At 42.2% G+C, this 12,857-nt stretch overlaps 1 protein-coding gene across 1 annotated transcript; it reads right to left on the bottom strand.

Annotated features, from left to right (window-relative positions):
- Positions 1 to 863: 863 nt before the first annotated feature.
- On the bottom strand, positions 864 to 11,092 carry SELENBP1 (selenium binding protein 1). Its single transcript, XM_010283742.1, has 11 exons — positions 11,045 to 11,092; positions 9,448 to 9,560; positions 8,144 to 8,329; positions 6,437 to 6,557; positions 5,209 to 5,391; positions 4,935 to 5,113; positions 3,818 to 3,896; positions 3,204 to 3,325; positions 2,977 to 3,069; positions 1,857 to 1,975; positions 864 to 1,192 (listed from the first exon to the last, which is right to left on the bottom strand). Exons 1-11 carry the CDS (start codon positions 11,049 to 11,051, stop codon positions 1,030 to 1,032), a joined length of 1,365 nt encoding a protein of 454 aa, XP_010282044.1. The 5' UTR covers positions 11,052 to 11,092; the 3' UTR covers positions 864 to 1,029.
- Between the last annotated feature and the right edge of the window lie 1,765 nt (positions 11,093 to 12,857).

Genomic DNA, 12,857 nt, shown 5'->3' with positions numbered 1-12,857 from the left:
GGAAGCAGCAGAGACTGGCAATGGACACAGGTGCAACAGATCTAGAGAGGAAGAGAAGGGAATCAGACCCAAGAAATGGCTTCACGAAGATGCATCAGGAACCAGCAAGAAAAGAAAGGGTGGATTTGTGAGTGCTTGTCTGTTCAAGAAGTTGCAAGACACCTGAAAGACACCCGGAAGATGCCTGCTGCTAGAATCACCTGGCTTTGGCAAAGTGTACAGAAAAGTTTTTTGCAGTTTTCTCCAGTCTTAGAAAATGAAAGAGAATCTTTGCTTGCCATAATGGGAACAAAGGTGGCTTCAGCGAAAACAAATTCCTCACCAAAGAACTTTTAGACAAATGACATTGTTACTTTCTGAAATGACCTGACATTCTATGTTTGAAATAGAAAATGCTGAAATGCTAAAAAGAAATGTGCAGCTCCACCTGACTTGAAGAACAATTTTATTGTTGATTTTTTATAACATCAGTGCACAAATGTTAAAATATAACCCAGCTCCGCAAACATGCGGCTTCAGATTAGATACACATGATTCTTATGCTGTGTCAGCTGTAAAGCACCGATTACTTTATAAGCAAATTAAGCTTTGCAGGGACAGGACACTCTTGCTCTGGGGCAATCTCATGGAAAGTCTCCTTCTTATGAAGTTATCTAGGAACAGCTTCTCCATCAACAAATGGTGGTAAGGCAAAGTGGCACCAGACAACACAAACAGTCCTTAAAAGACTTCTGACTTCGGCCTAGAAACCTACAGTCAATAAATGATTACACAGGACCTTACAAGAGGGGAAGGAGTAGAGAAAATTAGATGTATATCATGTTTTACAGATTCACCTGGCTGCCTCAGAGTGAGAAGAAAGTGGAGCTTCTGCGGCTCACCCTAATGGAAGTCTAAATTTAGACAGCGGACAAAGTTCCAGCTGAACTGATTGACCTATACAAAAGGGAAGTGGAGGATAGGGAGGAGAGAGAGGGAGAAAGAGAAAAGAAGATAGAAAGAAAAAACCAAAACTGCTCCATACAACAATTACATCCAGATATCGGAGGTACAGTCTCCACCAGGGTAACGAATCTCATGAGCTAGGACAGGCCCATCAGGCTCCTTCCCGAAATCCACTAGGAAGTTTTTATTCACTTTCAATCCACCTCTTTCAGTATCCACATCAATCTGCAGCATAACAGAGCCTTCCCTGAAAAAGGGACAAGAAAACAGGTATTGGGAAAAGGATTCATATCTGTTGCTCTTCTCTTCCATATTTGGTCAGGATTTGTCTTCATTTAATATAAAATGGAGAGAATCCCAGATTTAAATTGGAGCTTAGCAGGTCTCAAAAGTGAGTTACATCGCCTCAGTGAAACCTGCAACCTCAAATTAGCCATGAATGAGTGAAAATTAATAGCTGTTGTTACTTATGAAGGAATAGGCCAGCTGCACTATGCCCTCATGTGGCCATCTGGAAGATCATCGCCTTTCCTTAATTCCAAAAAGCAGAAAGTCATGCTGATACACCCAAAGGCAGTTTGGAAGTACTACCGATTCCGGAAGCCTAGGTCACGTTCACTGGTTTCTTCCCATTCTCACCTACTTCCAAACAGATCACAGATTCCAACCAGATTTGAACAAATAGTGTGTGCAGACCCCAACTCCTGCGGGCCCGTTGCAGGAACGGATTCTGGCTAGTGGGTAAAGCACCTAGGTTGGTAGGCTGTGTATAAGAAGTTACTGGATTCAGCCTCCCTGCGTGGGAAGTCTGCTCTGTATACCAACATATAGGTAAATGCATATCACTATTTAAGAAAGAAATCTTGAACATGGGCTTGTACAGTCATCCTTGTTTACCAGAGTTTTCTTACTTGACAAGATCTGGGTAGAACTGCTTGTCCCATCCACTGTAGAGAGAGCTGGTGACATATAATCTCTTCCCATCCAAGCTAAGCTGAATCATCTGAGGTCCACCTGGCACCCTCTTCCCCTAAAATTATAATACAGAACAAGGTGCTCAAGACAAGCTGCCACGAGGTTGAACAAAAGAAATGCAAGAGCAAGGAGGAACAAAACAGCACGGCGGTTCTGCTACTCGGAGGACCATCCAGCACTCTGAAATCCTTGACACAAAAGCAACAAATCCCCTACTTTGGAGAGAGAATAGTTTTCATTGGGAGTTTTGCTCCTTGCTAGCAGGGAGCCTGGAAGCCATTTCAGATGAGTTCCACTTAATTCACAGAACTAGTAATGTAAGAAAATAAGGGCTGAAGGGATCAGGTTGCTGTACTTGGATGGAAGCATCAAAAATCAAGCGAGAGGTGGGTGACATAACACAGTTGCAAACGAGAACATGTCTATACTGGAGCTAGGTCACAATCTGCACTATGAAGAAAAGGAGTATGTGGAACTTCCTGAAACTGCCTTCAGTGGCCAACAACTCTTGGTCATGACTGTATTCAGTTCTTGCATATCCCATGAGACTTTCCATAGGTAGCTGCCTTGATAGTAATAATATTAATGCACATTGATAATGACCAGAGACAATTAATGCTCTTTCATTTCTCTATCATGATGCCAGGTGCCATCAAACTCTTCACACACACAAGGAACACTGCAGAACACTACATGAGCTGGTTTAGTGCTTCAACCATCGGTCGCTGAAAGATTATCAGAAGCAATGATGGCAGTGTGATGAATGCACACTGCATTAGCTTTAAATTAGCTGGCTAACAACAGCACGGAAGATATAACTACACAGGCTTCAGTACAGTCGAACAGCTTGTCCAGTTCCGCCAGGGACCCGGAACACTTACCAGGATTTACTAGCTCCAGTCCATGCTGAAATGTGATACCTGCCCAGGCTGTAAGCCAAGATACAAACTAGCTCAGATATGGCTTTATAGGTTGTACCTTTGACTGAGGTAGAGAAATTTCAAAATTGATTACACTTAGCAGTGCACTGACAACGTGCCTGTTAGGAAAACTTACTTTGATCACAAATGGCTCTGGCTGACACTGCAATTCCTTGTCTTCCACTACAGTTACAGGCCCACCTTTTGTGATACTGCCTCCCAGGAACACCTGTAACCAAGGGAATGTGTGAGAACAGGCTTCGGCTACCAGACACATGAAAGCATGAAAGTCATTTTCTCCTTTTAAAAAAGACGACAACTGTACTGCCCACGTATACAACAACTTTTCTGATGCTGGCTTACCTGTCCCACCAGCTTGGGCCTGCGGGTGTTGGAGATGTCGTACTGGCGGATGTCTCCGTGCAGCCAGTTGCTGAAGTACAGGAACCTGTCGTCCAGCGAGATGAGGATATCAGTAATAAGACCTTCAAGAAAATATTCAGTAGCAAAGTCAGGGAACAGACAGGACCAGCAACAAACAAGCCTATTAGCTTTCAAAATTCTAGTCACAGCAGCCTCAGAAAAATAAACTGAACAATAAGCTGAACAAACACAATCATCGCTGGAAACCCAGTGTCTACTCAAAGGCGGATCAGGCTCTACCAGCATTCTCAGGTCCAGTCCTGAACACCGTGAGCTCATGCTGAAAGACCGAAACTCCAAGTATTTCTCTAGAGAAACTGACCTCAAGCACTGAGCAGCGTGGGAGCAGAGGTCTGACAATCTCCTACTTGGTGGCTCATAAGCAAGGCTGATTTGGTTACATCAAGTGTTACACAAAGAACCCAAACAGAAATTTAGTATTTTACAAGGGAAGTGTTAGTCGTTTAAGGATAAGATTTTGCAAAAAGCTACACTGTACCAGGGAACTGAAGAGGACAACACCCCATTTCTTTTCCAAGCATGCTCACACTAACCAGGCATGTCAGGGAGAAGCCATCCTTGCACCTTCTTGCTGGGTACTTCAATCACCTTCTCTGCTGCCCAGTCTCCTTTCTGCAGAAGGCACAGGAGAGAACACAGCATTATTATTGCCTTGATGTTAGCTGAGGGGGCTCAGCTATGCACGACAGAGGGAGGAGGAGCAAACAGTGCTATTTATTTAACAGGTCCTGTACAGAGCAAACACTGCTATTTATTTAACAGGTCCTGTACAGAGGTGATATGCGCACCACAAGTAAGTTTTACCAAGGGGCGAGGACAGTACCTATACCGCCAGTGAGAGTGTTAACGATTATACTATGCAACAACACCTCACACATTGCTGTAAGAGTAGCAGAACTAAAGGCTGCTGATCTCCTACTTTGGTGTCCTATCTGTCTCCAGCTCACCCTTCACAACGGCAATAGCTCTACTCCCCGCTCTGTGACCCCATAGTTTTCCCTCCCTACTCTACCTTCAGGTCTTCCCTTGTACTTCCAAATACTGGTGAGCAGCAGGCAGCACACATCAACACTGGTGACAAGTTTCACATGTTCCGATTAGCTGGCCAGTCAATAACATGTTTGCTGACCAGCTTGCAGGCCAGGAAGCAAGCTGCTGAGCTAATGCTGCAGCCCTTTCCTCAGTGCCAGTGTTCATTAGATCGTCTCATGTTCAAGTGATCACTAATGTTTCTATCATTGGCAAGACCTTCCCCTCTTTGAGACTTCCACGATTCATTAATTTTGGTTAAATCGATCAACAAGTTGTGGAGGGCAGGAGCGTTGGAAGTGGGACTGACAGACCAGCGCTATGACCTCCTAAGCTCTGCTTCCTTTCAGGATCAGGCTGCTGAACATTCAGATGCAGAGATACTCAAAATGCCCACCAGCTGCAATTGCTCAAAGATGAGGGACTAGACGGTAGCTTCAGAAAGCCACAGCTTGTATGCATGTGGGTTTGCTCTCTGACACTGTTATAGCTTGGCTAGAATGAGACTGGAATTAGCAGCCCTATTTTTTAAATCAGAATTCTACTATTTCCCAAGTGATTGGTGAACTTCTGAAACAACCAGGATTGAGCTTCTATGTTTGCCATAGCTTTCACTCTTACCTCTGTCTTGTAGAACCGATGCACGGCAGCACTCAGAGCACACCCCACAAACCCTTCTGCAGCATCCGGATTGTGGAGGAATCGAATTTCCAAAGGTATGGAGCCCTTCCCCAAGTCAATCGCCTGAACGTAGGTGTGGGTGCTCCAGTCCCACACATTAATGCAGCGGCCATAATGTCCTAATGGATCAGGTCAGACAAAAGTAAGTACAGAAGATACTAGCTTAACAAAGAATCACTTTTACTGTTGAGAGTTTAAACAAACGCTGCCTCACCTCTCTCTATATCAGCTGGGTTAAACCCAGCTGCCAAGACTTTTGGGACTCCCCATTCGGTGCTCATCAGGACATTGTGTCGTGGCTGATACCAGAAGTCATAACTCAGGGGGGGTACCTTTTCCCCATTCTCCCAATTTCCTTTATATTCAAAGGTCTCTCCGTCCAGCAAAATAAAGCCACCTGATATAAAAAACGAAGAAAATTGTTTGAAGACATTCACAGCTTTAAATAAGATAAATAACATATTAATATTTAAATGTCTGTTTTCTAAATATGCTGTAAAATGCAACTCTATGCTTAAAGGAAATTTTTGTGATTCTGTTGGTATGACTCTTGTGGACCAAAGGAAATGAAAGCTGGATTTTTAAAGAACTTCATCATATTGTAATGAATTTTTTAAGCTCCAGTTGGCTCTATTTCCACCCGAGTCATTCCAATAAATCAGTTAGCCTCCTAGAGTACATTTCAATTAAGAGATATCTTAGAGAGGATCCTGGAGGAGTCACCTTTTTTCCTTTCCTTGCCACCAGTACCCTTGAATTATGTACATAATATATATCTATTCAAGGACATGTTTGCCCATGATCCGGAAGAAAAAAACCCTGTGAAAAGCAGCAGGGTTCGCTGCTTACCATCTGAAATATATTTCTCCTAATAGCTAGTATTTCTCTTTAGATGTCAGATGTTTTACATCTGAATAGGTTAACAAAATCTATACGCAAGTATCCTTCAAAAGTTTTAAACAGGAAATGCAATCTAGCTTGAAAGGCTTAATTGTCATTAGACAATGAGACAAAGAGGATTTAGTTTGGCAACAGAATCTTTCAAGCCCAAGTCACAAACACTGAGCTGACACAGATTATGTTCAAAGCAGTTCTTCCTTGCTCTATGCTGAAGGGGCCCCAGTGAGGTGTTAATGGGTTTCTTGCTCATATTATAGCCACAGGAGTTGGTCTTCTTTAGTCATATATTTGAAAGACAGAGACATGGAAGCTGAACTCATGCACAGTCCAAGAGAGGTTCCTCCACATCAGGTCTGAATCGCTGTGGTAGAGCAATGCCCATACAGCTTACCCAGTAACTGAAGTATTTATTCTAGTTACGTAAACAACCGCTGGAACGGCTATGTGCACAAAAGGACTGCAAGCTCTTAATGCTGCCAGCTTTGGAGCATGACACTTCTATACCACAAATACTTTTCTAGAGTAATGAAGGGGATTAATACCTTTTCCATTGCCAGAAGGGTCTCCCAAACAGCTGATTAAGATGTCACCACTGCCCAGACAGTGAGAGGTGTGAGGATTAGCCACGTTACCCTTCCAGAACAAGTCCACTGGCTCAACAATCTAAAATGAGTACACACATAGTCATAGTCACCTTCTCCGAGATCACTACAGAATACCAGTTCCGCCTCTAAGAGTTCAAGTTGCAACGAGTGAGGAAGGAGTGGGAATGGCGTATGTGTGAGGCAGATTGTTTCTTCTGGTACTTTGTTTTTTGAGTACCTGCCACCTCCCGCTTTCTGCCCTGCCCAGTAATACAGTGCCATCCATGACATTTATCTGTTCTTCTCAAAAATATAAACAGCAAGAGTTGAATGGTTAGAATCAGTCTAAGTCCAGCATCAGTGAGGCACTGACGTCTGCATTCGTTTTAATTAGTATTAATGGCAGAAACACCACTTGTGTGCATTCAGACATCAACTCTCACTGGAGTACTAGCAGTTCAGAGGGGGAAAAAAAAAATCTTTGAGACTTGCCAGAGACTCAGTCTGAAACAAAATTCACTGTACAAGAAGAGACCTTTGGGGGTTTTATTCCACTGCATTAATAGTTAAAGGCTGGTAAGGTTCTAAAGAACTCAAAACTGAAAGACAAGAAGGGAAGTATTTGCAGGCAGGTGGAGTGGGATAGAAGACCACTTAAAAGTTTCCTTACATTCCACATTATAACCTGTACTCAAAACATGGTTTTGATCACTAAATGTGTCTCTGCCAAACCTGGAACTTTGTACTGAAGTTTCACACATTGCTGTAGGATTCATCTGACCAAGTACAGACACTGGCGATGTATATATTTACATCTAAGCTAATCCTCTATGCTTTTATAGTCAGTGAAAAGAAATAAACACTCTTTGTGTTTGTCAATTCTTTTACTCTAAAACAGTTTTCTAAACTGGGTTAGACAAATCTGACTCCAGCAATGCCTATTTTTTTTCATCGACTGTAAAGAGAATCTAAGCAGTTAGACATGGAAAAGTGTAAGTCTGTATCTGAACTTGTATCTCTGCCAGTATCTGTATCTCTGCCAAATGAATACTATTGCAGTAGAAGTTTTGTTCTGGGAAAATTTCAACTGTTTTCACAAACCCAAGATTTAAAAAAAATGTTCATTTCCCCGTATTGAAACATTTTCTTAATTTTTTCTTTTAAAAAACTCTACATATCACATGTTTAGGAACCAAGGATTACAAATCAAGGAGGAGGAGTCCTTTACAGATGAGAACTGGTTTTGCTCAGTGAAAATCCAATCAAATTTGAACTCATCTCTGAAAAACATACAATCTACATACGCTCAGCTGAATGTGTCAGGTAGGAGTTTGTCTCACGGTCTTGTAGTCAGAAACAGTAATACAGTTTGCAAGTACTTCAACTGAAATTCATATTGCAGAGGCAGGTTGAGTTCTGGAACTTCCTAATTTTTGAGTATGTGACACCACATTTACTCGTATTTTTTTAGTGAAATATTTTTGTGTGTAGTTTGTCAATAAATTGTAGGCGTTTCAAAACTCCCATAAGTTCCTAACATTTGACAAAAGCTTCCATAACTGTTCTGAATCTCCTATTCTAATCTGAAGTTGGAATCCATAAAATCACTGTCTCTTGGTCAAAACATAAGAAATAAAAACCCAGCTTAAAGTCATCTAAATATACCTTATGGATTCTAGGGGCTCGCAAGTCCGTTCCCACATCCACCACATAAATTCGAGACGAGATCAGACTTGGTAGAATCAAATGATTTCTTCTCTTTGTGGCATCCCCAAAGCAGCTGCTACAGGCATTCCACCCTGAATGATGGAGCTCATCCTTAAGATTCGGCATGGGCAGGCGATGGATCACCTACAAAGTCAAGAGCCAGACTTAAGATTCAGTCTGGTACAGTTTTTCCCCTAGGCAAAGAAACGGGTCCTTATGTCAAAGCATAAATTAATAAAGAGCAGAAGGAAACCACTATTTGTTATTCAGGAAGCAGATTCAGCCCAAGATATGCCGAGCTGAAGCTGTAAAGTGGGAGAAGAAAGTTGGACATCAAGATTGCATAGTATTTGTTAAATGTTGCACGTTATTAAGTTAATCCAAATCTTTAAAAGACTATCTCATTAAGGAGACATGCAATAATGATATGGAAAAAACATCACTCGTCCATGTGCTGCAAGTCTCTGCCTTTACAAGATTCACCTGATTACAACTGGCCCTGACTGTAGCAAAGTGACATGTTAATTTTCACTCTTGATTCTGATTTTTACTTTTCCACTGTGTAACTAAAAAAAGTTGAAAGATTACAGCTAAGTTTTGCCAAAATTTTGTTTCCTCCACTCCTCCGCAATAAAACTCTAAGCAGTAGCCATAAAGAAAAAAGAACAAGTTATAAAAATCTTTGTTGTCAAACCAGATTCGCTGCTCCTTAAACACACAGAGATCCAAGTCCAAAGAATCTTCAGCAATTTGAGTCATACAAGCACTGCATGTTTACATGCAGTTTCGTGTACGCTACTCGCAGTAACAAACTGAGCAGCTTAGGGACAGTCTCACCAATATTTTGGATCTGGTATATTGGTAGCTATTTACCCACAGCTTTCCATTTATGAAGTAAATGGATTAGATTCATAATGCTTAATGCATAGAACTTCCCAAGATATCAGATATCCTACATTATAAACTCTGTCTATACTACTAACAGCCCCCGAGGAAGTATCACCTTCTAGAGCTTAATACTGATGCTCAGTATAAATCAGTAAGAGTGTTACAAAAAGAACTATTAAAATACTAAGCACAAAAATGCTCTGAAAGGGTCTTGGACTAACAAGGTAAATGTTAGCTTTGAGTAACCTAGTAAGAAAAACAGCGGAGGATTCGATTGGTGCTCAACACAAATATCTACTTGAAAATGATTATGTGAACCCAAACATTCACTGCTCTAGAAAATGGAGCACTGGAGCCATTCTACACACAGGTACCTGACAATAGTGTGGAGATTTGGGGTCAACATCCACAGTGGCCAGGTAGTCAGGTTTCTCTATCCCAGTGTTTCTGTAGATACAAGGCAGGTACACGATCTCCTCTCGGGGACCTTTCAAGGCAGAAGTCTTATTTAATGCGTCAAAAGGAACCATTTTTACAAAAAGCTGTGGTCAACTTCAAGATAATCTTCTCTGGATTTAATCTTCCCTCCTGTAAACCGTATTTTTCCTAGGAAGCTGAAGCTCAGTATTTCCATTTTAAGGAGAAACACTAACAGTATATAGTTTGAGCAGCCAGAAATCACCAGGAGAAAGTGCTGAAAGAAATTCAGCTGTGGGGCCCTTCCGCTCCCTTGCCCTCCTAAGAGTAAGAGGTCCTGAGCATGCAATTATTTTCCTGAAAAAGGACAGTACTGGAGACCACCTTCCCATCTGCAAAGCCATGTCAAGTCTCTGCTTTCCCCAGTGTGCTGGTTCCAGCTGGGATAGAGTTAATATTCTTCATAGTAGCTGGTACGTGGCGATGGGTTGGAGTTGTGCTGAAAACAGTGTTGACAGCACAGGCATGTTTTCGTTATTGCTGAGCAGTGCTTACACGCAGTCAAGGCCTTTGCTGCTTCTCGCCCCACCCCACCAGCAAGGAGGCTGCGGGTGCAGGGGAAGCTGGGTGGGGGCACAGCCGGCACAGAAATCCCCAACTTTCCAAAGGGATATTCCACACCATACGATGTCATGCTCAGCATAGAAAGTTGGGGAAGAAAGGGGAAGGGGGGACGTTCGGCGCGATGGCGTTTGTGTTCCCAAGTCACGGCTACGCGTGATGGGGCGCTGCTTTCCTGGGGATGGCTGAACGCCTGCCTGCCAATGGGAAGCGGTGAATGAATTCCTTCTTTTGCTTCGCTTGCACGCGCAGCTTTTGCTTTCCCTGTTAAACTGTCTTTATCTCAACCCATGAGTGTTCTGCCTTTTACCCTTCTGACTCTCCTCCCCATCCCATTGTGGGAGGAATGAGCAAGTGTCTCTGTGGGGATTAGTTGCTGGCTGGGGCTAAACCACGACAGAAGAACAGAACATAACTTTTGCACAGCTACAAGTGGATGAGAAGCTTGCTGTTAAACTGTGTCACACAGAATACCCTACAGTCCTTTATCCTATTTTCCCCTCCTGCCCTAGACAGTCACTTGTTTTATGAGAGTCTGAGGGCAGTCTGTAAAGGTCCCCATCCAAAACCACCACGGAAACGGGGTTTTTTTTGGTTAAACTCTTGCCCTCATATTCTTAAAGCAAAGCTCTATTTTCAGCATAGAAAAACAGAACAGTTTGTTGAGTGTTAGCATCCTATAGCCATGCATACATCTAAACCCAGACCCACTTTGTTTCAGTGCTATGGTTTAGTGAACTCATGGCAACAGAGCTGGCAAGCTTTGCCCAGAGTCAGGTGCAAAATGAAATAAAACCTCTTCTGATATTTAAAGTCTCCTTGGCCTTGCTAATAAATGAGCCACTCTGGAAATCAGCTACCTTGTCTTCACCTAATTTGAAAACAATTCCTTTACTGATGGCCTGGATTTAGAAAAGATGTTACAGTACTTGCCTTTCATGGCATCCAGAGGAGTTGCATATCCTGGACCACATGCTCCACATTTTGCTGAGTGGAGACAAAAAAAGAAGTTCTTTTAATCACCAAATTACTTTAAAGCATATCTCTAAGAGGACATTGGCTTTGCATTCAAAGACTGACAAATCTTAGATCAAATTTTTACATTGACAAACACCTGTAAGTCTCACTGACTCCAGTCAATGCTGAGATTACTTGAGTTTCTGAAAACATACACAATATGACACTCTATGCTCAAAATTAATGGGAAATTTGGGCTTTCATTTCAAGGAGTTCAGTCTCACAATTTTAAAGCATGTTCATATCTGACAAGGGTCTGGGATTTAAGAAAATTGTGTTAAATGTTTCACAGAGAGCGGCTGAATCACTGCCAGATGAGTAAGCAGACAGATTGCCCAATTTGAACAATCCATTTTATTACTACTGGAAAGCCTCCAGTCTTTCTCCGCACAGAAATGCTGAAGAAGTGGTTAGTTTTAAGGATTTACAGCCTGGGCAAGAGGCGACGCTGCAGGTGACCGGAAAGGACAAGAGGAAGGGGAATTACGAACCATTCCACCTTGTCTCTCTGTTGAAAACCCAGCGTCCCACCTCTGCTCTCACGCCACCCGCAGAGCTGCCAGAAGCCCTCCCTGAAGCGGCATTCCTCATTCACCGCTCCCAGCACAGCAACGGCATCACGAATCAGATGCTTGGTGGGGAAGCTGTAGGTTTCTCTGTCTGGACGATGATGTGTTCACTTCCAGAAAGACAGGACTGCTGTATCAGGATTTTCTAGAATTGAGAGCTCTATCCTCAGCAAGCATAAAGCACTGCTCACTACTAACATGGAATACTTCATAAGTGTTTCAGCTTAGCTCTAAAAAGTTTCTTAGCTTCCTCTGTCTCAGTCTGGATCTCAATCAACATCCAAGTAAAAATTGTATTAAAACACCCTTGTACACTGCCATTTCTACTCTAACACAGTCAACAGAACATATATGCTCTGGATTGCATCAATACATTGTTGGCTAGAATTAAAAGATAATACCCTGAAATACTGCTTTAAGGGGCAGTTACATGCTGCAAGTTTATGGGCTTCACTGACGTACATAAATCTCTACTTTTTCTAGAGTCAGGGAGCTGCAGGCCTGTTGAACCCATTCCACAATGCAGGAAGCTTCCGCTCCATTCCTAAATGGAACTAGTATATAATCAGCTGTTTAAAACACAAAAATATGGAAGTGCCATGCAGAAGGATGCCAGCTTATTTTTTCAATATGACATGAAGTGAAAAACATGTTGACAGAAGCAAAAACACAGCATAGTTGCCTATCCCTCCGTACCTCAAGTGTCTGTAATTTAAAAAAGCAAACCAGCTAATTATTTGCCATTCTCTGATATTTAGAGAGACAAGTTTATAGCAACAGCTTTTTTCAGAATGCCACAGATCTAAGATCTCAAATCCAGAGGTAGTGACAGCTCCAGTGCCCATTTAATTACGGAGCCTTTCCTGGAAGGCAACATGCTTCCAGCAATCCACTCACGTCGTGTGGAGGCTCGTAACTTTAAGAACTGGATCTTCTCAAAAAGAGTCATTTAGTTCTTTAGGTTCAATTTCACATCCTTTGTGAAGTACTTTTATCTGGAAACACAAAATATAAAGTTTGCTTTGTTCCATTTACGTCTAAGCCATAATTTAAACTTTATTCCAATTTTCTCAATCACTTAAATTAGCAGGAACTCAGTATGCATTAGACCACATCTTAATTAGCATTGCAAATGCAGTTTTCTGCAGATTACTTTGAGA

Source organism: Phaethon lepturus, unplaced genomic scaffold (genome assembly GCF_000687285.1).
Source record: "Phaethon lepturus isolate BGI_N335 unplaced genomic scaffold, ASM68728v1 scaffold21163, whole genome shotgun sequence".
NCBI lineage: Eukaryota > Metazoa > Chordata > Aves > Phaethontiformes > Phaethontidae > Phaethon > Phaethon lepturus.
This window is presented reverse-complemented; position numbering and strand designations above follow the sequence as displayed.